Raw genomic sequence first — 25,062 nt, 5'->3', positions numbered from 1 at the left:
TCTGCTTCCACTATGTGTAATCTCTGATTTTTCCAAAACTGGACCCCATGGTAAGGAAACTTTTTCTGCTATTTGGTTTTGTGGTGTCTTTTGGTCATTTTAATCCTTGGTTGTCTGTATTCCTTAAACACACTGATCCAATTCCTCCCTCTGTTTGGTAGCACCCTTCAGATACTTGAATGGAAGATGCTTCATATCTTTGATGGCAGATGGAAATCAAATCTCCTCCCTGTAATCATTTAGGCATGTGCAAAGTTCAGCTCTTTAATAATGCTTTATATGCTGCTCCCTCTGGTCCTCTGATCTTTTTAAATGTCTTGCTCAGAGTTCTCTCCCGTAGTGCACTTCTCGTGAGATCTCTGATCTTGCAAGCAGTCTCTGGAAAAGCAGTGTTATCACCTCCCTGTAGAAAAGGTCACTTACATCCCAGTAACTCAGTAAAACCTGCTCCTGTCTTGTACTTGATCTCTGGGGGCCACATTGCTTTGTAAACTGTTGCCATGTCTGATTTGTTACCCATTGAAAAGGCAATATTCTTGGCATTTAATATTTGGAAGATTTTGCATGGTAATATCCTGGAGATAGCTGGTATTATGACAGTTTGCCTCTGAATATATTTCTTCCCATTTAAAATCTTATAAAAGTATTTTGCATTCTATGTTCTGCTTGGCATTAGAAATTAACATCTCCCAAGTAATTACAACATACGTAAACATGCTACTCTACCCCTTTTTCAGGTCATTATTGAAGATGCTAGGAAAGACAGCTTAAATAATTTTTTTGGCTGAGAACTAACAGTTCTCATTACTCACCACTGTGGGAGCAACATTGTAAACAAGGTAAACTTATTCAACAGAAACACTGCAATCCTCTTAACCCCAAAACAGACTAAACAATCACAATGTCCTGACTCATGGACAGAGGATTTACCATAACATTGCTATTACTCTGTTTTAAATATCCAGATGTATACGTTTAACTCTCCAGCCTTCAAATCAATTTCAGATTTACTACAAGAAGTTTCTGGCTTCCCAGTGATCCTCATCTTCCAAATTCTGGATGTAGTACTAGGAAATCATAGAGATCTGGCAGGAAAATGTTATCCTCAGATTTTTTTTCATATACATGTATATGCTTTTATCTTTCTCTGGCTCAGGTTGACTTTTGTGTCAAAGAATGTGGCTATGGAAAACTTCAAGCTTAACAGAAATGACATTTTTATGTTGTGAGTGTATATATGGGGGTGTTTTAGGGTTTGATTTAGGTTTTCTCTTTGTTGTGGAGCTGTGTTCCACAAACACATCTTGTCCTTACCTTCTGTAGGTTTGGAAGTAGCCTTATGCTGAATAGAGGAGGTTAGAAAGAAAGGGTGATTTTTGGTGAAGGCATTCCATCGTATTTGAGTGTGCACACTTAACGTGGGCAAGGAGCTGTTGCTGTTACTGGTTACTGTTTAATGGGCTGTGAAAATACGGGGAGAAGGTGCAGGTGAAAGTACAAAGTGAGCTCAGTTGTGTGGAGGGAGGGCTTCTCTTCCCAGACCTCCAGGCTACGTGTGTCTCAGTGGCTGCTTTTGCTGAAACGTAGAAATCAGGTGGACAGGGTTGCTAATGATAATAATGTTCGTTACATACCCAAATGTATTTCTACCTTTTAGGAAAGCATGGTTATAGCACTTCCCCGCGTGTCTTGTGATCTTGTAACTCACCAAATGTGAACGGTAGTTTCTTACCAAAAAGCTTTATCTGTGAGATTCTGGGAAAACGGGTGAAATCGGATGAGACTGACTGGGGAAAAGGAGAGAACTGGAAGGAGCAGGTGTTTAGAGACAAGTAAGAAGTCATGTAAAAGGCATGTGAGTAGGGTTTCAGCTGCCTCCCCTCAGGCGATTCTCTACTATAGGTATTCCGTGGAAATAGCACAGCATACGCTTCTCTGGACAAGATTTAATGATTTAAAGATTTAATTTGAATTAATTATTAACAATTCAATTCAAATTATTTAATTTGAATTAATGATTAAAGTTTTAATTTGAAGATTTAAAGATGTAATTAAAGATTTAAAACACTGGTGTTTTCTATAAATGTCTTTGCTTGGAACCTTTAGGAAAAAACATGAAATTTATCCATTCTTCAGCTGATTCTGGGTGTTTCCTGCTGGCAGGAAAGTAGGAAGAGACTGCAGGCAGAGAAGTAGGAAGGTGTAGTCAGGGGCTGTTTGCTGCTCTGCATGTAGGTTCCTATGCACCTCATCCTCAGCGAAGTTCCTTTTCCAGGCTGGTCCGTGGGGTTTACTTGACAGCCGGTGACGCTGTGGCGTTGACAGGATGACTTCACGAAAGACCTTTGGGCGTACTTTTGGGTTATCATCATTATTTCCCCTGCCGATAACCCCCCCGGCGTCGAGCCGCCCCCACACGGCGCTGCCTCCGTCCCCCCTCACACCACTTCTCCCCGCCTCAGCCCTCAGCCCGCCCCCCGCTGCCCGCCCCGCCCGCTGCCCGCGCTTATAGCGGCGGGGCCGCGCCGCTGCCGCCTCCCCGGCAGCCGCCAGCCATGGGTCCCGCACCGCCCTGCCCGCCCTGCGCGCTGCTGGCCCTGGCCGCGGCCATGGCGCTGCCCGCCCCGCTCCTTCTCGCCCCGGCCCCGCAGCCCCAGCCCCGTGCCGAGCCGCTGCTGCTGCTGCCCCACGGCCCGGGGCACGGCGACGCGGCGCTGCAGCACGGCGACGACTCGCGCTCGGCGGCGCTGGAGCTGAGCCGGGCGCTGCGCTTCTACGGGGCGGCCGTGCGCGCCCTACACGTGAGTGCGGGGTGCGGGGGGAGCCCGGCGGCGGGGTGTGGGGTTTTAGGTTGCAGCCCAGCCCGCTGGGCAGAGGAATTGACGCGCTGGAGGGGTGGCTGCTGGGGCGCATCTTCGCGGAGCTGCTTGGGAAGCTTCGCACCTTGCAGTGCCTTTCGCGCTGCGGCTGCAGGTGTGCAGCGTGGCTCCCCCGTGCTGGGGAGCGCCGAAGCCGTGCTCCTGCTCCTTGTCCGCACTGTCCCTACCTATTTAAGTCCCGAAATCCCAGCAGAAAGCCAAAACGCTGAGGGATGTCTACGTGTGAAGAGGCAGGCAGAGGTAACCGGTAGGAAGAGGAACCCAGCCGTCGGTTTGAGCCTTTCGGTCATTGTCTTGTCTTGTGCCTGGTCACTGATTAGCCAGCCCAAGTCAGAAATGCCCTTTTAGAGGCACAGACAGAGCCTTGCCAGATAGCGGGCTGTGTGTCCTGTCACTGAGGGGCGAGATAGCGAGTAACGTGCCCGATAAGGGACTGAGGGGGACAGTAGGTTGGGTAGCACCACGAGGTTTCTCAAGCTTAATGCTCTCGTTACTGGCCCGTGCCATAAAACTACAGTGATTTGAGGCTAGTGCTGGTCTGGGACAATGTAGAGGCACTTCCAGAATCAATCCTAGGGCTTCTTCAAGCCTGGTTAGTGAGGAAAGACAATTCTCAGATTGGCCAAGTCTGGTAATAAATGGTGTTTGATATCAGTCTACCTAATACCAAGAGGTTTTTGTGTTGCATTTAATCTGTCACAAGGATTGTGAAACAGAAGCATGGCACAAAGTGTATGGGAACAAAGTATATGCATTAAAGGAATGTACTGAGCAGTCTTAAATGCACCTTCACAAGGTACCCATTTATTGTATGTTGGCAGGGAGTCAGTACAAGCTCTATGATGTTATTTGGTAAGCAAAATTTACTCAGTTATGTAGTGGATAGTAAATATTACCAAGCTTTTAAATTAACACATGGTATCAAAATATATTACGTATATGCAGTACATAAAATAACTTCTGCATCAGATTTTGAGTTGTTGTGATGAAATATGTATTTCCATAAGGTTCATCAGGAGTATGGAACAAGCTAATTCTAATTTTTGAGCACATGATTTTTGCAAGTTTCATCAGTCAGTTGAAAAATCATGTGGGTTTTTCTCTCTTTTTCCAGTAGTTGGGAAGCTGAGTTGTTTGAATTAGGTCTACTTATGAAAGAGAAGGCAAGGACTCTTGAGGAATGATTCTTTATCATCAACTTGTCATAAAATCCCTAGCAACATAACTTTTTCTTTTCATAGCCAGGAGAGAGAACTCTCATTTAATACAAATTCAAACATTAGACTGTCACATACAATAACCTTCTGAAGACATTTCAAGGAAAATAAGGTGTTTTCCTATGCAAGGTTTATAACGCTGGAACCTATCAGTAGCCCATACTGATCTATTTGTTTTAGTGACCCTGCTATGAAGACTTTTTCGGTTTACACTAGAGCTTGCTGATGTGGAAAAGTTAGAGGAGTGGAGACATCTTCATTTGGGGGAAGGATCAGAGTCTGTTAACTCAGGATAGGTCCAATTTAACTGGTAACTATTAGCATACTGATTTAATAATCTTTCATCTTTATATTAGAAAACTGTGCCGTTATAGGTCAACAGGCACTTACACAAATAAATTCAGTTGTTAAACTCTTTTTTTCTTCAGAAATATTCACGTCCTTAAAATGCCTAGCAACTGGCCAGGGGGAAAAAAATACTTCATTTGCCTGTAAGTTTGACTTGTATTATCCTTTTTTTTTTTTTCTGTCAGTAGAAGCACTTAGTTACTTTTTAGCTCCTTCTCCTCACTTAGTTTTTCAAGATAGGACCATAACAGAGTGTGTGACTTGTTCTGTGACAGACTATGAATATATGTTAACTATGTGTGTAATCCAGAAGTTGGACATGCTAAAAATACATCCGTGTTAGTTCCTGTCAATTTAAATAGAATTATACCCTAAAAGGGAAGATGTACAGTACAGTTGGTCTTTAGACAACACCCACCTGATGCTTTTCTCCTTTTCCTTTCCCATTTGACAGGAACGATGCTTTAATGAAACCCAGTTTACTCTCAATTACTTCTCTGTATTTTGGGGTTCATGCTTTAAGCTGCCAGTGTGAGATTAAAAGGAACGGGGTAAAGTTAAATCATGATACTTGCTATCTGTATACATATGTGTATGTATTATTAAACCTGAAAACAAAAAGCATTTTTAGTAACGATTGATGTTCTTTCTCTATACTAAAATCTCTTCACAAAGTGCTCAGTTGGTGTATTTATTTTCACTTAATAGCTTGCAAATGTTTTCTTGGTGATAGAGTACTAGCAACCAAACAGTCCCTTAACATTTATAACCGAACCATCTAATTTATAAACTACAAACATAGAATGAAAATGGCTGGCATTTCTGCATCCCCTTAATTAAATTACTTGTCACACTAAAGTCTTAGCAAGATATAAAATGAGTAGTCAGATGCACATCCCTAATGGATGAAAAGAGAGAGACCAAATGTTAAGTCATTTCTTTTAGCCGCTACTTTGTTCTGTAGTATTACCTAGTCCTGATCGTGTTTTCTCACATTGGTATTTTAATCTTTGCCATACATGGGGGACCATGCAGGCTTAAAGTCTGCACACACCAAATCTGACTGAGAGTGTGGAATTTGTTTGAAATATTTTGAATGCAAGTCATCTCTCACAGGATGATTTAGAGTGGGAGTAGGAACGCTTGTGTGCAAAAGCCATAAGCAAGAAGGAAAAGAAATACTTTGACTTGATGCTAAATTCGTACTTCAAAGATGCAAAAATGTCTTAGCAAGCAGATTAGACTGGGGGGTTTCATTCTGGAGGAGAAATTAAACTAGGGGAGAGACTGGGTAGGATTTGGCCCTATGTCCCAGTACAAAAACTGGGAGCATAAAATGAAGTGGGGAGCCAGACTGAAAACAAACAAAAACAGGAGAGACCTCGGGGTATGAGTCAGGGATTGCTTTTTAAAGGATTTTGCGTATGCTTAAAGTTTAGTGATGTCGTAGGGAAGACTTAACAAACACTTGAAGGAGATCCACTGAGGATGAGTAAACAGTCAAACCACAGGGAACAGGGAATCCCTTGAGCTGCACGTGGATGGAGGCTGGCTGGAGAAGAGTGGGCTTTGTGTTCTGCTGAACCCAAAGGTGTTGTATTGCAGGTACAGCAGGGGGCACAGCCTGCTGGGCTAGATGGCCCTGAGATCTGGGTCACTGTGGCCATCTGCACATTCTTCCAAGTTTTCATAAAGATTGTGTAACACTGTGGATGTCTTGACCATGTGAGAAGATCCAGTGGTGGCTTCTTCTTCTTGGACATGAAGGAATCCTTGCAAGTGAGATAAAGCTGCGAGAGGCAGCTGGTGTAGTTTCAAGGCTTGTGGTGCCAATTTTGGGACCTCTGCCTATTTGTGAGCCATCAGCATGTGAGGTAGTAGCCATGGGGTCAGAAGTGTCTGGCTGCCTGCAGGCAGTCTGGTGTGCCCTCTTGCTGGGGAGTCGAGCACTTGGAAATGCGTGGCTGATTGATACAGGGCCATACAGGTCTGGAAGAAGGGCCAGAGGCAGAGGTGGTTGCCTGCAAGTCATCACCTCACTGACTAGCTACATCTCGCTGAGCTAGTAGATATGCATCCAGGTAAGAATCTAGTTCACTGCTTAACCAAAAAAGTAACAGTTGGCTTCATCTTTACCATGCCTGGTAATGCTATTGTAAAACTGTTCTGTGAGAATGACAGCTAAAAAGGAGATGAGCTTTTGGTCATCAGCGAGGGTCTGCACGCAATGCACAACAGGCTCATGGTGGTGTTGCACTGGGTTTTGGTCTGAGAAAGACTTGGGAACTTGTGAAATGTGGTGGATGTGGATGTCTGTGTTAGAAGAGGCAATAAGGATCTGAAATGTAAATGCCCCAAATCTTTTTTTCTAGAGAGAAAAGGTTGGTCAATCTGTAGAGTAGACTTGTTTTTTAAAAAGGAAGCTTGCAAAATTTAATTGCTTTACAAATACAAGGCTGACTTCTGACCATTTCTTTTAGAAATGGAATGAAAATATTGTGATCTAGAACACATAAGTGTGGGAGACAGGCATATGAACAGTATTCATCTTAAAATTTCTACTTTTTATTAGGTTGCCACTAATGGGATTATCGCAGTGAATGAACCTTCAAATGAGGAAAAATATCTTGGTCAATTCCCTGTCAGTTTTGGAGCTATTGCTCCGTTTATGGCGGATCTGGATACAACAGATGGACGTGGAAATGTGTATTACAGAGAAGATTCATCCTCAGAGGTCTTGAAACTTGCATCAGACTACATCAAAAGGGGGTTTCCTGAGACCACTTTCGAACCCAGCAGTGTTGTTATTGTTACCTGGAAGCTCGTGGCTCCTTACCAGGGACCTGGAGAAGATCCTTCTTTGGAAGAAAAGGTGAATGTTTATCAGAGCTTTGAGCCAAGGTGAACACATGTTCAGTTGATGTGTAACACCATAACCTGTTGTTTTGAAGGCTCAAATTCCTTGTATTTCTTTGTTGAAAAGGCTGTAACAAAATAGGAGTTTCCACAATTTTTTCCTGTTTTTTTTTTTTTTATAGTATTTTATTCATTCAGAGGAAAATGGTTGAATCTTAATAGCTGATTTCTTTGCATTCCCTGATGTTCCCATACCAAATGCTAAGCGTGATGCAATAACTGAAATAGTTGCGTATGTCCTGCCCTCCACCTGTGGAATACAATCCATGTGGCTTGAATTGTTCAACAGACTGTTAAGTCAGTTTGATATCAAACTATCTAAAATCTGATAAGGACTAATAAGAACTTCAAACTGTGAATCCACTTCTCCACAAGGAGAGTTGACCTTGCATTAACAAAAAGCCCATACTTTGTAGCAACTGTTGAATGAAGAAGCAGTTAGAGGTTACTTTTTGTATTATTTGCAATCCATTTCCCTTTCCTTTTTGCTTTTTAAGTCCTATTAGATACTATCTTATGAAGATTTCTGGTGTTTGTACCTTCATGTGCTATAATTATCCTAATTGATGAGCCTGTTCACGATGTATGAAGTTGAGAACATTACCGCAACTTAGCAGGTCGTCTTTTATCAAAGATGAATTTTTTGCACCTAGCTTGACACAGCCATTGTTTTCACAGTAACGATTCTGCACTGGTATATTAATGAATAGCTGATGTCTGAGGTACTGTATGGATGGCTCCTACAGTGTGTAGGAGTGTTCCTGCAGCAACATGCAAGTTCAACTCTTCTTTAAATACTCTGTTTACAAATATACTCATGCCACTTTACTACATCTTTTTATTTAATCTAGCCCATTGTCTTTTATTTTAAGGAGACAGCTACTTCCTTAATGATTTAACTTCTCTCTTTCTGTTTAATATTTATGCACGCTAAATGTAAAACTGCCTGAGCAAAATATAAGTTTGCATAATATTGATTTTTTTCCTAGTAATACATGATGCATTTATTATGTGTTATGGAAATTCAGATTTTGACTTTGTATTTAAAAAGAAAAAAGTCATTCTATTTTCTGTTTTTTTTTTTTTTTTTTTTTCCCCCCTCCCCCACAGAGAAACACATTCCAGGCTGTTTTAGCCTCATCCGATTCCAGTTCCTATGCTATTTTCCTTTACCCAGAAGACAGTTTGCAGTTCTATAGTACATACTCCAAGAATGATGATGGGAAGATTCCTGCTACGGTTGGCTTTAGTCAAGCCTCCACAAACTACTACTTCTGGGAAAAGGCGGGATCCTACAATATCATCGCTAATGATGAAGACAGCATTAGAAACTTGCACAAGTATGCTTTTTTAAAGTTATCAAGAAAACCTCCAGGATTTCCACGTTTTTTCTTAATTGTAGCATGAGTCAATGAGAAATAAGTTCCATTTAGCCATTGCTTATAAAATTGCAAAGTCTGCCACTGATAAATATTCATTCTCTTGAAGAATATAGGGACAGTGGTGTAATTTTCAAATGGTCATGGAGTTCCGTTGTCAGTGCTAGGGGCTGCTTTTTACTTAGCTCTTCTGAAGATAGGACCACTTAAGACTAACTCTTTATATTCTTTCATGGGCGGTCTCTTTGGGGGAATTGAAAAAAGTGAACAAGAAGGAAAGGGAGTAGGTTAGGAAGTTCTAACAAGTGTTAGCAAGACCTTTGTGACTCAAATATGTCCTTCTGTTTCCACCTCTTTGGAGTCAAGAAGAGAGCTTTGAGTGCGGAGAAAAAAATGCTATCCAAACTGCCAGTGCAATTTGATAATGTAATTCAACAGTTTGTCTTGATATTTCTTAGTGAAGTATTACATTTTGTGTAGCATAAAAATACCACAACTTGCACTTGACCATTCTGATTTGGCATACACTTCTCTTTGATAGAAGCAGCAATGCTGGGAAGAAAGGAGTCTGGGTGTTTGAGATTGGTAGCTCGTTTGACAGTATTGTGCCCGCCAAGATCAGCAATGTTCTGGAGAGCCTAGAGTCCAGTGAACAAGACCAGGAGATGACATCAAAACCATTTATGTCAGACTATGGCTCCACTGAAATAAGACAACAGTATGTCACCAGCAGTATGGACAGTACAGAAGAGGATCAGCATGTGACTTACAGCGTTCCTCAGTTAGCTGCAGAAGACTTTGTCACTTCATACCAAGATGTAACAGGAACACCTTCAACTGAGTCTTTTTATAGTCATCAAGATTTCCCAACAGCAAAAGCTCCACCTCGCCAGTTCCCGGCCCAGCGGTTCCCCCCGCAGGAACCCCAGGTCATAGATGTGGAAGAATTTGATGAAACTGGTATCGGTAAGGTCTTCTGTACAGCTTGGTTCCTGCTAAGTTGGATAGGCTGTTGGATAGGCTTCAGAAAATCTGGGCACTTTAAAGAAGCTTGCATTACTTGTTGAGGCAGTTAACCCTGGATGTCACCTCAGAATCATATCCTGCCAGTCTAGTGAGCTAATCCTGCAGCCAGGCTCACAGGAGAGCAAGTTTACAGTGCCTGTGAAACTGGAATTTCTCCTAAGGAGAGCTTCCCGTAAGGCTAGTGGTATTCCTAAGGTTGACACATAATTTGTGGAACTGATTTCTCCATGTCTTTTGGCCAGGACTATTGTTAAAGGTATGAGCTGAATTTATTAGCTGCATTAAGCGGCTGTTCCTGTTAAAGATCTTATGGGTTCTATTGAAATCTGGTTGTGTTTTTTTTTCCTTTCCTGGATGTGTTACTTGAATACAGGTGATTTAATAAAGGTTGGGAATTTTACTGCTGTAAAAATAATTGGCTAAAAATATTGGCTCAAGTTTTACAAGGCTAGTATTAGCAATTCTAACTTCTAAGGAGTTGTTTATAGAAAGTTCAAAACAGTGTAACTGACTACCCAGATGTTGTTTCAAGAAGCAGATGTGAGCATTTCTTTGTGAAATAATGGGTTCAACCAACTGGGATTAGTGTGTGTGTGGTGCAGGCTCCTAGGTATTGTACTGATATTTTGTTCTGAGGTTGGAAAGGTTTGCTTTTCCTGTGGTTTGGAAGCAATGGCAGGTAAAATACTGTGTGTTTAGTTTCACCAAGACAGCTTAACTGCGTAGATCCAGTGAATTCAATAGAACTAAACATCTGAAACACTGATGTTTTCTGGAAAACAGTGGACTGTTACTTGCATATTCAAACATTAGGAAAAAAATGAATTATAATTGATTGTTTTCCCCGAAGACAAAATGTGAAGAAAACCCCTCATTAAATGGTGTAGTGATGCTTTGAAACCGAAGCAGGGGCATGTGAATACTATAGTAATTGCAAAAAGAATGAGTGTCTGGTCTTATTTTCTGCAGTGTTCCGCTACCACACAGATGTCCAACAGACCTGTGCTAACAATCGCCACCAGTGCTCTGTTCATGCTATTTGCAGAGATTACCCCAATGGATTTTGTTGCAGTTGCATTGCTGGTTACAAAGGAAACGGCAGACAATGTGTAGCAGAAGGTAACTTTTTTTGAAAATTGGGTGCATATGAGGCAATTGCATGTGGCATGCTTGAATGAGGTAACCTATTTTCAAAAGTTAAAAAAAGACATGGTTAAATGTTTCTTGAAAAGCTTACCACTAGAGATGTTTTAAAAAGTATTTTAAGTGAGCTATGCTTTCTAAGATGGTGTTTTCATTTCTAAACAGAGCAAATCATTTTAGGTGGTTAAGTATACGAATTATGCATTTTATGATGACTTTCTAGCAATTTCTTATATAACTGACATAATTTAATAGATAGCACAGCATCCAGTGTTACTGCTTGAAGTAGCTGTGAAGTTCCAGCGTTTCATAACCTGATTTGATCCCCGCTCTAGAAATGGATGGTCTAAAGGGGATGAACAAATGAGCTCTGATCATCAAAGTGAAGAGCATGGCTCCTCTTTGTCTGACTCTTAAGCTCCTTTACTAAGGGGCTAATCTGCCAGATTTTTGTTAGATACCCATTTAAACTTTGTTCCTGTGTAGGATCCATAAAGGAATTTCTTATGTACACACTTGTAATCCTCATAGTGACTTGACTCAGAGTATAGATGCATGTCAACAACTGAAATAGCTGACTGCAAACTTTGTGTTGTATAAGGCAAGAAAGTAAAACCTACTACTCAGTTTCCAGTTCATAAAACTGAGTTTTCCAGAAGGAAGAAAAAAAAAAAGCATCTGATGGTAATGCAACTTGAATTTGAGCATATTTAGGATACTGTATATAGTATAAAAGTGGTAAATCAAAGTAACTACTCTAAGACACAGTCTCAAAACAAATTTTATCTGAAAGTCAGTAGTCAGATGACTCTGAACACCTAGGGGTGTCAGCCTTCTAGATAGCATGGAAAGAGCAAATTTACTTTCACTAGAAATTGATATGAAGTGTGATATTCAAGTGAAAAAGTGAAGTGCCACTTACTGTCAAAGATACTGCAACAGCAGAGTCTGTTTGTGGAGTTGTCCTTGGAGGAAAAACTGTTAATGAGGGTAAAGGGCATCTCTTTAGGCAATTTGGGCTGGTTAGTAATCTGTATAGTGACAATGCACTTGTAAGCAAACTGACATACTGCTTCTGTGCAGTTTCCTGTCATTTGAATTCGGTGAGCATTTGTTTGCCATTCATTTTGACGGTAGTATCTTTGAACATAGCACATGCTCTGAACTCATTCCTTGCAGAGTATTTGAGAACTGTCATTTTGTTCTGATGCCTTGCATTGATTTGCCAGGTTCCCCTCAGAGAGTCAATGGGAAAGTCAAAGGAAGAATCTTTGTAGGAAATAACCCCGTGCCAGTTACGTTTGAGAACACTGATCTTCACTCCTACGTTGTGATGAACCAAGGACGTGCCTACACTGCTATCAGCACTATCCCAGAGACCTTGGGGTATTCTTTATTGCCTCTTGCCTCTATTGGAGGTATAATAGGATGGATGTTTGCTGTGGAACAGCAAGGATATAAAAATGGATTCAGCGTTACTGGTAACTTTTAATTTAAAATATTTATTCCTCTGTCTTGAGTTAAGAAATGTGTATCTAGAAGCAATATAGGATGAAAATCTATTTATACTGAGCTGAAAATTGGTTGCTTTATAAACGTCTTGTTTAGATATTGGCCATTTCATTTTACAACTTGTGCACAAGCATGTAGGTCTCTTGGAGAAGAATGGATTGGCCAGTTCCTGTACAAGAAAGATTATTAAAAAGTATCTCATTTTTGGCACTAAAGTGTAACAAGCTGCTGGAAAAAAAAACACCTGCCCCTACATGTATGTGAAGTCCAATATTAGTTGCTTGATTGTGCCAATGAAGCAAAACACAATGAAAATCTGACCTAGTGAAGGTCTAAATTTCTTAATGGAAGCAAATGCTACATGAGAGGCAAATGGTTTTGCTAACTTGAAGGAAACCCCAGCTCACAATTACAGCTTTTCATAAGTGTCCAAGGCCTTATCTACTTGTTTGTGCACATGAATTCAAGCTGTAGGTCCAATCTGTTCTCGAAGAACATGTGTTTCTTTTTTAAATTTTATCCTTTACAGCCCTGCACCATGAACTTAACTTATTATTTGGGGATTATTTTTTTTGATATTGTGTACTTGAAGTTTGTTCCATAATTTACAACATACATTTTACTTGGTTTTGATTTAGAAACAGATGTGTGGGATTTTATTTTTAACTGACTGTGTTCCTAATGGATATATTCTCTAAAATGTACAACTCATATACTACTTTAACTGATAGGATAAGACAGAATATTTTTAGCTTTGTCTGAACATGTGTTTGGTTGTTTGGTTGATTTTCATTCTCCTGTTTTGTTTTTTTTTTGTTTTGTTTTTAATGCTTCATTGGGATTACTTGCAGTTTAGCATGTTCTGTGTTTAAGAAGTGAAAGTTTCAGGTATCAATATACTTCTGGAAGTTATTTCTGTAGGGACCCAAAACATTAATTGTGCCACATAAAAGCTTGCTTGCAGAAAATAGTTATTTTTATTATCTGGTACAAGAGGTTATGGCAAATAGAAGCCTTTGGAAGCCAGTGCAAAGTAGCCTGACTGATACTGTTTCTATAGGTGGCGAGTTTACACGGCAAACAGAAGTTACTTTTCTTGGCAATAATGAGAAGCTGGTTATAAAGCAGAAATTCAGTGGAATTGATGAGCATGGTCACCTTACTATCAGCACAGAAATGGAGGGCAGAATACCTGAGATCCCCTCTGGTGCATCAGTTCATATTGAACCATACACTGAACTCTATCACACTTCTAGTTCTGGTAAGTTTTCCTAAGAAGGAAATGATATGTAAGTGCACATTTCTCATTGTGGAGAGTAAGACAATCTGGAAAACATGATTTTATTACCTTCTTAAAGGGTGTGCTTATGACCTTTATTTACAGAAAGTTGCTTTTTACCTCTTAGGAGTGGGTCCCAAAAGAAGGTGGATTTTGAGTGCGACAATGAAAATATTTTTCATATTTTTATTGGGAAAAAAAAATGAATTTAACTTTGAACTGTTGTTTGCACTGATGTTCCCTTTTTTAATTGTTCTTATTTTTATACTGCCAATGACAGTCACACCAATTGCAAAGCTTCTTGTAGGGTCCACAGCTCTCCAGTAGGAGCCAAACTGGTATACCTATTAGTAGACATTTGTAGTAATGTTGTCATTAAATGGGCTTTGCTCTTGTCTAATGAGACCATGCAAACCAGTAATTTACCAGTATGTATCGGTTAAACTACACTTCAATAACCATGCCTCCTGCTAGTAACAAGCATTGGTCAGTATTATTTGAGCTGAATTTAAACAACTGACCAGGAAGTTAGGAGGCTCTTAATTCCCTTAGCAGTTTTCTCCATTGTCTCTTCAGTACTTCTTACTTCCTTCTGTAAGACTCTGAGATTTGGTAAGAGATCCATTCATTTCACCATTTACATTGGGATAATCCTTTCTTTATTATGGATGTCTCAACCCAGCAAAAACAAAGCGAGGTTGTAGCCAGACAACCCAGACTCAAAAGAGCAGTAAAGGGCTTTAGGTACCACATACTGCTTCCCAAGTGCATCTGGATATTAGAGAGACAGCGCTTTGCTCCGATGGTACTTGCACACTTTGATTGCTAGAGATAGCTGAAAGTGGTGTAGTTAAATCATTGCTGCACTGTGTCTGCTGGTGCCTGGCATTGGTATCCAGTGCAGAGCCCCTATTGCTGCTTTGCCTGGGAGGAGGCATCTTTCAGGCTGGGTTTAATTTACCAGCAACCAAATAGCTGTCCTTCTGCTGTCCTATGGCATATCTGATGGACCATTATTTAAACAGCAGAAACCCAGCTTTTGCCAACTGTTGTAAATGGATTGATATAGTGCTGTCTGTTTGAAGACTAGTGGAATTCAAAGGAACTTTCTGTAGGTGGGATGATCTGCAAGCCTAGATCTGCTTTGAAGAATAATGGTCAGAATTTTTCACAATATGGAAAACTGCTGTGGAGTGTACAAGGGCTCTCAGACATGTCATCTTCAGGACTGTCAAAATCTAAGACCAGTGGATGTCAATGAACTTAAAGTGGGTGTAGTGTGGTGCTGGTGATGAGGCTCTTCTTCTTGGCTTATAGATCCATTATGCAGGTTCATCTAAAGAAACTTTTGAGTTTTCTGAGTTAATTTTTCATTTCATTACCTGGCAGCCCACAAAATGAAATTCTATTTTTAATTACGTCAAGACAAATTATATGTCTTGTCCCTGAATGCTGCACTGAGAACAGAACAAACCTCATCAAGTACCTATTCCTTTGTACGGGAATATGTCCAGATGCTATTTGGGCAGACCATTTGTGATTTCTGATCAGTGTTCTTGTTGCCATTCTGCAGTGATCACTTCCTCATCCACCAGAGAGTACACAGTGACAGAGCCAGAAAGGGATGGGGTTGCTTCCACATACACAGGTGCCTATCAGTGGCGACAGACCATCTCCTTTGACGAATGCATTCATGATGAGTCCTTACATGCTACTTCTGCTACTCAGCAGCTCTCAGTGGACAGTGTATTTGTCCTGTATAACAGAGATGAGCAAATTCTGCGATACGCTATGAGTAATTCCATTGGCCCAATCAGTGGTATGTATGAATTAAAAATCTTTTTTCCCTCTATTGTGAGTAATTAAAAGCATGCTTTTACGTTGTTTTAGCCTGCATTAGTTGGGCATTAATGAATTAAATTATTTGCGTTAGTCACCAGATCTGGGCCCATCAACTAAGAATAGAAATGGGACTGTTGAAAGTTTGTGTTTTTTACTTGGGGAATGCTATTTAAGTAATTATCTGGTTTTGAAATTGAGTGGAGTGTGCATCTAATTCCTTGAAATACTCTCAAAATACTAGCTTGAATCTATTGCTGCTTAGATACATGGGATGTCATTTTTCCTTAGCTAATGCGTAGTTCTTCTCTTAATGATTTTTTATATTGTCAGAATAAAGGTTAAAAGAGGGGAGTAATATCTACCATTTAAAAAAAAAAATTTCTGTAGTTTATCTTGAAACAAGGCACATTAGTTGTAAGGTAGGTAGAAAGCCTATGAAATGTACTTTCTAGAACAGTCCAAGTGTGTATGTGCTAATATCAGGAGAAAAAAAAGGAGATATTTGTAAATGCGTGTCAGATAAGTACAGAAAGGAGTATGCTCACTTTTGTTTGTTCCAAAAATAAAGTTCTACTAACTTAAGTGAACAAAACAATATGTTAATCACACTTTGGGTCTAGGCTAGTGGCTGGAAGAAGTATTTAAAAAAAAAAAAAAAAAAGACTCAACAGTCCTTTGCAGAAGTTACAAGGAATACAGGTGTTACTGTTGTTTGAGATTTCATGTCCTGCATATCTCCTGCAAGTCTCCTTCTTAGTGCAAAACATGCTTTTTTCTTGTTTAATGTATGCTAAAAGCAAACTCCTTCTGGGCCTTATGTGAGTCTTATTATTTGGGTAGTGTTCTTATGTCTGAATGTGATCTTTCTTGTCAGATGGTTCTGCTGATATTAACCGGAATCCCTGCTACACGGGTACCCATAATTGTGACACCAATGCAATATGTCGTCCAGGAACTGGAAATCGTTTCTTCTGTGAATGTTCAATTGGCTTCCGTGGAGATGGAAACGTTTGTTATGGTAACAGAATATTTTAATTTCAAAATGACAGCTAACATAGAATTTGGTTAGCTTGGAACTTATAGACCCTTGGTTTAAGGGGTTAGAATGAACTGAACTAAGAGGCTGGTTTGGGGAGCAATTGGTTAGAGGGATGCTGGGGTAACTGATCTATCTGATTAATTAAGTTTGTGTAATTAAATGATACATTTATTGACTGTTTTGGAGAATCAAACCTGGGTATGTTTTGTTAGCTTACAAAGCATCTTATGTAGTTACTCTTTTCATAAAACTTGTGGGAACTTAGCTGTGAGAAATGTACTGTTCTACAAAGTCTGGTTAAAATAAGTCAGCTAAGTTAGAAGTTCTTGAGGGCAATGAGGAATTGCATGTGTAACATGCATACAGAGCACAGGTGCATGGAGCCCATTGAAATAATCTTTTTTAAGATATGCTTTGAAAATTCCTTCTGTCCAAGTCTTTAGGATTCAGGGCTGAAATGCTTGAAGATGCATTATCTTTGTCTTTCTCTTTAGCGAAGATTTTCTCTCGCTACTGTGTGTAGCGTTTCTGCTGCCTAAGATCTCTTTGTAACATTTGATGGGTTTTTGAGATGCTTTGTAAGAGCTGCTGAAAAAGTTGAAAGCTCCATGTCTTTACTTGATTATCTTCTTGTCAATGAAACATGTTGTTAGGTTGACAGTTACATTGCTTTGCAGTATGAAGTTTCCTTTTCCATATTTCAATCTATTTTGCATGCCCCAGGTCATAGTAGAAACTTCAGAGAGGCCTCCTGCTTACTTTAAAAAATTGATTTTTTCCAGACATGCTCTTAAGTTGAACTAAACTCCAGTTGGTGACTTAGGCTGTGCAGTTCAATAAAATCTTAGGTCACTTTAGCTTCTGAACTTGTGATCTCTACCTCTTTTACGTGTATGTATATTAATATAAGTAAACAGGGAGCTTTTGGAGTTAATTGAAAGCTTCTGGCATATAAACCAGTTACTGTATATAAGGTCAAAACCACATATTTTAGATCAAATGTAAAGGTTATATCCCCAGTTTTAGTTTACTCCATATTTTAACTTAATAGTGCACATCAATTTTTTATTTGCCATTTTCTGTCTTTAAGAATAACCTGCAAGCTCTTTTTAATGAGTTAGGTTTCAATATATGGATAACTACAGGAGTCTTTCCTAAAGTTCTGCTCGCCAAGTAGTTATCACTGCTACTGGTCACCTTGTAGCCTGTGTTTTATTTCACAGTGTTTCTGATCTTCTGGCCTTCCTCTTACTACTCCACTATAGAATCTCTTTTGGTATCAGTATTAAATGCGTATTTGTAATAATGTGAATCCTTACAATATTCTAGATGTTGATGAATGTTCAGAGCAACCAGCTCTGTGTGGCAGCAATGCAGTTTGCAATAACCAGCCAGGAACGTACCGATGTGAGTGTGTAGACGGATACCAGTTTGCAGCAGATGGGCAGACTTGTGTTGGTGAGTTTCAAATTTCTTAAAAACACTGATTTAAAACACTGGTTTTCAGGCTGTGATTTGTCTCACAGAAACAGAATGCACCTTGTAGGATACATGTTGGCTTCTAACATGGATTGAATTTAGGGGTTTGTTCTGCAGTTAGTAACTACAATCCATTAGGTAACTGAAGAAGGTGCCTGAAGTATTTTCTTTCCATCTCATAAAAATTCCCCAATCAAAATGTTTCCAAATGGAAAATTTATGGAATGCTTCTGTCTTTTTTGTACTGTGACTTAGTTGTAGATTTTACATAGAACTAAAATTCCAATTTGTAAAAGAACAAATTGAAGTGAGCAGTTACTAATTTGTCTTTATTTCAGTGTCTCACTCTCAACACGAGGTACTGCTTTTTCTGCACCATGGCTGTAAATTATTTTCTATTGTCTTGCACCTTTTGCTTTTTTGGATTTGAAGTTTTGTTTCTTTGTTAAAGCTAATGGTCAATAATATTTTCTGTCTCTTTTTGGTCTCCATACCTGATATCAAGGGACAAACCATTGCATCTTAAAGAAAAACTACATGTTCTCTTATCATTGGTTGTGCTGATCCAAACTTCTCTAGGCAACTTGTTCCAGTGCCTCATGACCCTCATAGGAGATAATTTCTTATTATCTAACCTAAATCTATCCTTTTTTAGTTTAAAACCATTACCCCTTGTCCTGTCACTACATTCCCTAACAGAGTTCCTCCCCAGTTTTCCTGCAGGTCCTCTTTAGGTACTGGAAGGCCGCTGTAAGGTCTCTCCAGAGCCTTCTCTTCTCCAGGCTGAAAAACCCCAACTCCCTCAGCCTATCCTTATTGTTTCAGCTGCTCCAGCCCTTTGATCTTCTTGGTCTCCTCTGGATTTGTTCTAATGCTTCCATGTCCTCCTTGTGCTGGGGGCCCCAGAGCTGAATGCAGGGCTCCATATGGGGTCTCGAGAGCAGAGCAGAGGGGGAGAATCACTTTCCTTGACCTGCTGGCCATGCTACTTTTGATGCAGCCCAGGATACGGTTGGCTTTCAGGGCTGCAAGCACACATTGCTGGCTCATGTCAAGGTTCTCATCAACCAACACCCCCAGGTCCTTCTTGTCAGGGCTGGTCTCAATCCGTTCTCTGCCAAGCCTGTATTTGTGTTTGGGATTGCCTGGGTCCAGATGCAGGACCTTGTGCTTGGCCGTGTTGAACTTTATGAGGTTCTCACAGGCACACTCTCAAGCCTGTCCAGGTCCCTTCCCTCCAGCATGCTGACTGCACCACACAGCTTGGTGTCATTGGCAAACTTGGTGAGGGTGCACTGTCCCACTGACCATGTCGTTGACAGAGAAACTAAACAATGCAAGTCCCCAAACCAATCCCCTGAGGAACAACACTGCTCATTACTGATCTCCACTTGCACATGGAGCTGTTGACCATAACTCTGAGTGCAGCCATCCAGCCAGTCACAAGCCCTATTTATTTGTCCAGTGGGAATTACCATTCCAGTCCACTCAGTGTACATGGAGCCTATCCTTTTCCTGCAGAACAGGTGGAAAAAAGTAACTTTCCACAACACAGGAAGGGATGGGGTCAGATATAGAAGTGCAGCTTTATATTCTTTCCATTATAATCACTGATACCCTATAGGCACCTTAACCTGAAATTGAATGTTCTTTCCTCCAGCCATGGCCTTGCTGATTTCACTCTACCACTTTTCCATGAAGCTGATGTGTCACGCTTGTAACAAGTGCCAAGTGGCTCCTTACCCAGCTTGAAGGACTTCAGTGTGATCCCTTCCTTCAATTGAAAAACTTTGCACCCATAAGATCGAGGGGGGGAGGATGATCTGTTGTTTCCCAACAGAGTGAAAATAAATGCCATGGTAATCTTGTTCCCCTGTCTATGGGTTTACAGCCTGTGGACAACCTGAACCTCAGAAAAGGCAACAGCTACCCTCTTTGTAGCTGTGTGGCTTGCTCTGGGCTACCCACTCTGCCTCGGCTTTTCTGGAATAGCAGCTTTTTCATACCAGCTGTGTGACTCACTGAAAAGCTTAAGGAGAGTTGTATGTGAATCCTGTCCTATTTTCCCACCGAGGAATAGGAGGACTTAGGGACTCCCTAGAAATTCTAGCTCTAAAACTTAAGCATTTAAAATGCTTAATTCTAAAGAAATTACTTCATCAAGTAGAACAGATAGAAATTATTCTAACAATGGTGTCATCTCCTCCAGAGAAATGAAGAAAATGCCTGTTTTCAGATCTGGCTATGATGGCATATATTTTTTTTAATTTTTTTTTCCCCTGCCAGTACTGTGGTAGTTTCCATATGTGTTCTGTGATGAAAGGAGCACTGTGGAGTGTGGTGTTGGTCCCCTGTAAGTTCCTAGGAAGAATTGCATAAAGAAAGCCTTGGTGAACTCTGTTACAGCAGCTGGAAGTCTGTTCCTAGATGTGCACGCTGCAAACTTGTGTACTTCACATATATAAATGTATACAACATTTTTGTAGTATTTTGCCTCTTTATTTTTTTTAAATGTCATGGTTTCTTTTCCTCTTCTTAGACATAAGAGAGCTGCTGAAACTCTGCCTTACCTGGAGTATATTTTGATAAGTGTTATAGTGCCTTCACAGTCACGGCTGCCAACGTTGAGAAAGCTGTGGAAAGCTGCAGGACTGGCCCCAGCTGCCCCAGTTGGTCAAAATCTCTCTAATAGTTGACAAATGTGTTTATCTCTTATTAAATGAGTCACGGCTCCTATCCGTAGCCAAGTGATGACAGCCCTGGGTCAATGCTAGGTTAGTGTTGCAGGATATCTAATAATTCCCAGCGCAGTGAACTGGCTACTCAGCTAACATGTGAGGTGCCTTTGTGAGATTCCTTACATTTCTTCAGCGAGGACTCCTGTTTATAAACAAAACTGGCATGGATTTTAGGATCTATGGCTGTGGTAGCCTTTCTCCCCTGCTCCCCATTAACAAGCATTTATGAGGTGCTAGAAGACACTATGTCACTTATGAAACATTAATAAGGTTTAACATCAGCGAAAGGGAAGGTCTTGGGGGGGGGAAAACAACAACAGCCCCCAAAGCAAAACTCAGTTTCCTTGTCTCCTTTCTATTCTCTGTGCTTTCACAGCTGTTCTTCTCTCTCTACAAATGTATTACAAGCTTCAGCCTTGTGGAGGAAAATTCAAACTTTCACTCTCTTGTACGTCTAACCTGCAGCTGTTGAATATGCCGTAAACCACTGTCAGACAGGCACGCATGGTTGCGACATTCCTCAGCGTGCTCAGTGTGTGTACACAGGTGGCTCTGCCTACATCTGCACGTGCCTCCCTGGCTTCTCTGGAGACGGGCGTGCCTGTGAGGGTGGGTAGCACCATTTGTTGTGTTTTCTTGCACTTCATTGCACAACTTGGCTGGTCACTGCAATCTCCTATAGTTACTTCTGATTTACAATAGGAAAGTTTGTAGCTTGAGTCCTGCAGGCAAGCACCAAAAGATCTTCTTTTCTCCCTGCACTTTTGAATTCACTCTTCAATATTTGTACTGCGGGTAGTCTGAGATGAGGTAGCTGCAATTTTTGCGGCAGCTGCAGTTAGGAGATGAGATCCTCATCTGCTGGAGTTGTTTGAACTGTATTGGTTTATGTTACTAAGAGGGAATCACATAGTGCTGAGAACTCAGTCTGCGAAAATGTTATTCCATGCTTCATGTCAATTGGAGTGTAGTGGGAGAGCAGCCTTACCTAAAAACATTGGAAACCTTGCTGGCCAAATCCTACCTCTTTTGCTATGTTTTTTAGTCTTTTCCTTGAGAAACATGGAGAAAGAAACATATTTAATACTGTGTGAATTAACAGTGCCAATTCCCCATCAGAGTAGCATGGTAGAGGGATTTCCCGGAAGGCAGAATCTAAAATATATGCATGCTTTTTTCCTCTTTGCATTTCTGTATTCTTCCAAAGGTCTGTAATTCTAGTTGTATGTCCTAAAATAGAAGCCTGAAACTAATAAGCCAGATTTGCACTTTAATTCCTCACTCTGACTTGTAAGCTACCTTTCATCATGAGGTGTGTTTATCTAAGACTGATATTTTATGTTACAGATACAGACGAATGTCAACAGGGCCGCTGTCATCCTGATGCTTTCTGCTACAACACTCCTGGGTCCTTCAGCTGCCAGTGTAAGGCAGGTTATCGTGGGGATGGTTTCCAGTGTGTATTAGGAGGTAAAATTTTACAGTTCTTGAAAGTTGGACTGGGAATATAATTGGGAAATTGGAGGTTATATGATCATTTGACTTCTCTATAGAACAAATTGTCTCACCGAGGACTTTGTTCTTTCTCAAGTTTCTCAAGTCTCTCAGGTTCTGAATTGCATCAAGTTTGTGCTGAAGTCTGTATCTTGACTATTATCACTTTTCTTGCTCAGCATCCTGTTTCAGGTTTTGTTTGTCTACCTCAAGCAATTCTCAGCCCAAAGCTGGTGCTATCTTTAGAAGTTGCCTTATGTGATGGTTTGACAACAGATTGACTTTGTTTTGCATACACAGTCATCTATCATAAAACATGGAGCTGTTGGTAGTGTAAATTCTTTGCAGCATTACAGGAGAAAAGTGAAGGATGAGATGAACGTATCTGCAATTCACTGAGATCTAGATGCCTACATTCAGAGTATAGCCAGTGAGAGTCCAGAAAGACTAACTCCAGTTTCGAGCTCTTAAATGTTTCTGTACTTAGCCAGTTCTGTATTTAGCAGAAGGTTCTTTATCCTTCCACACTTCTGTTCTTGCATTGTGGTTTGGGTCTTGAAGTACATAACTCCTGATCTTGTAGGCATGCTAGAATGTATGTATTTAGTAAGGAACTGTAAAGCACAATGTAGCATTGTGAGAGTTGCTTTAATTCAAAAGCATGACAAAGATCAGTGACAGTACTCATTTTTTGCACAATGTTGAGTGCTTTCATCCAGGAAATACATAAAGCCTACCATCTGAGTACACTTGAACCCACTTCCCTGCTTTTGAGATTGTTGGTGTTGGGATAAAGACCACCCTGCACCTCTGCATAGACTGAAACTCAAAATGTGCAGCCAAGAGTAAAAATGGCACGTAGCCAAAGGGGGGAAAAAAAAAATACAAAAAACAGTATGACTGAGGAAGGAGAATCTGTCTTTATAAATCAGCTTCTGTACTGTGTCTTAATGATGTCCAAAGTATTTGATTCAAAGTTTTTTTGTTTTTTTTTTTTTAAATGATTGATGTGCTGCCTTAAAAGTGCTTGTCTGCATGACACAGTATCACTATCTGATGTGTTGCTGAAACTTATTTTCCTTTTGCTACTGTCTTCCCTAATTTGAAGTTCTGACACTTCTGCATGGTATGATACTAATGCCTTTAAACAAAAAGGCAAAGGGTAACTTATATAGGAGAGACAAAAAAAATCACAAGGTGATTCCTGGTTTTAGATCATATTTGCATGGCTTTATCGTGCACTCAACAGAATGTGTTATGTCAAACTATCCGATGTTTGTAGACTTGCCTGTCATAGGTAAATTGTAGGAGGTTTTGCACAGTTTAATTCTGAAGCTCAAGCTTTTGCAACTGTACATGAGCTTTTCAATATTATTTTCAACGTACTTTTGATGCATGAATGCCCATACATATTTTTGTTCTAGTGCTAGATGAACGTAGAACTACTCTGTTTCTGACCTATGTTAAAACATTTAGCAACGAACTTGCTGATAAAAAAAAAAACAGGATTTTTACTCCTAGAGGAGAAACTTGATGTGAGTAGCTTGAAGCAAATTCAAACCTTGGAGCTTCCAGTTCTTCAAGAACAATTGCAGAGGCAGAAATACTGTGTTCATGTCTGGCACATTCCCCTTTGTAGCTGAGGCCAGTATTTTTGGGTGGTGATGCCCTTGAACAAGCTGCCCAGAGAAGCTGTGGATGCCCCATCCCTTGAAGTACTCAAGGCCAGGCTGCATGGGGCTTTGGGCAACTTCATCTGGTGGGAGGTGTCCCTGCCCCTGGCAGGGGGGATGGAATTAGATGATCTTTAATGTCCCTTCCAACCCAAACCATTCTGTGATTCGGTAGGCTGTTACTTGAATTCAACCATTTAGCTCTACTACCAGGGCATATTTAATTTTTTCTGAGTGTACATGATAGCATACTTGTATTGTTGGTTTTTTGTTTATTTGTTTCGGGAAAAACACCTTTTCACAGTGTGTCTACTAAACTGCTAATTAGAGTCTAGTATTTTTGTAGTAACTTGTTGTTATTACTCTTTATCCTGGATGCTTCTTGATTTTTTCCCATACTCAACACAAATGTAGCTTGAATGGGGATGTCTCAAAGTCCTGGATTTAATGATAACAAAAAAAAAATGTTTTGGAGAGTATAGTTGTGTCTACTGTTCTAGTGGGTGGGGATCGGCCAGGTTTTGTTAATTGGTTAATATTGTTTTTATTTTTTAATGTGGTTTTGTACTACCAGTAGAAGACGTGCTTTAGAAACACTTGGATCAATTAGTTCTGTTCATGAAATTCTCTGAGCAGGAGTAAAAAACAAAAAACAAACAAACAAAAAAAAACCAACAAAAAAAACCCACAACCAACCAAAACAAACAAAACCAAGCAAAACAAAACAAAAAAACCACCCTCCCCCCAATTTTATAGATAAGTCTCATTTTTGCTGAACCCTGACTAAGGGACGGAGCATCTGTGTTGCCTTGCTGGCCTGTAGCAATGGCAGTGTTTGTAACAAAGTTAGCTACTCCTCCCTTCTTTGAAAGTTAATAGAACAATAGCTGCCCTTGGGATGTCATTTATTGCTAAAACTTTAGTGCTTTTAAAATGGGTATATCCAAATGCTAATCACTGCCAGTAGTTAGAACCAAAATACTTTCTGAAGCCTAGCAAAAAACAGCTTAGTTTACTTTAGTACCCAATTTGTAAAGTAAGTTGCTTCAGGATGGAGATTGCGGAAGAGAATCCATTGTATTCAGATGTTATTAGAGA

The 25,062-nt window shown here is 40.3% G+C and overlaps 1 protein-coding gene across 2 annotated transcripts in view; it reads left to right on the top strand.

Moving 5' to 3' along the window:
- The first annotated feature begins 2,510 nt into the window (after positions 1-2,510).
- Positions 2,511-25,062, top strand: part of NID1 (nidogen 1) — a 44,050-nt gene continuing 21,498 nt past the window's right edge. Inside the window, exons 1-12 of one of the 2 annotated variants that reach the window (XM_082755797.1) lie at positions 2,511-2,801; positions 7,017-7,316; positions 8,471-8,700; positions 9,281-9,705; positions 10,735-10,884; positions 12,138-12,389; positions 13,481-13,681; positions 15,273-15,518; positions 16,416-16,559; positions 17,910-18,038; positions 21,263-21,406; positions 22,145-22,267. In XM_082755797.1, coding sequence (XP_082611923.1) covers positions 2,556-2,801; positions 7,017-7,316; positions 8,471-8,700; positions 9,281-9,705; positions 10,735-10,884; positions 12,138-12,389; positions 13,481-13,681; positions 15,273-15,518; positions 16,416-16,559; positions 17,910-18,038; positions 21,263-21,406; positions 22,145-22,267 — 2,590 coding nt within the window. In that variant the 5' untranslated portion in view covers positions 2,511-2,555. The remainder of the gene's footprint in view (positions 2,802-7,016; positions 7,317-8,470; positions 8,701-9,280; positions 9,706-10,734; positions 10,885-12,137; positions 12,390-13,480; positions 13,682-15,272; positions 15,519-16,415; positions 16,560-17,909; positions 18,039-21,262; positions 21,407-22,144; positions 22,268-25,062) is intronic. The other variant, XM_082755798.1, reaches the window with a different exon arrangement.

The sequence above is a fragment of the Aythya marila genome (genome assembly GCF_965140915.1).
Source record: "Aythya marila genome assembly, chromosome: 3".
In the NCBI taxonomy this organism is placed as follows: Eukaryota; Metazoa; Chordata; class Aves; order Anseriformes; family Anatidae; genus Aythya; species Aythya marila.
The sequence above is the reverse complement of the archived record's forward strand: the minus strand, read 5'-3'. Positions and strand labels throughout refer to the sequence as shown.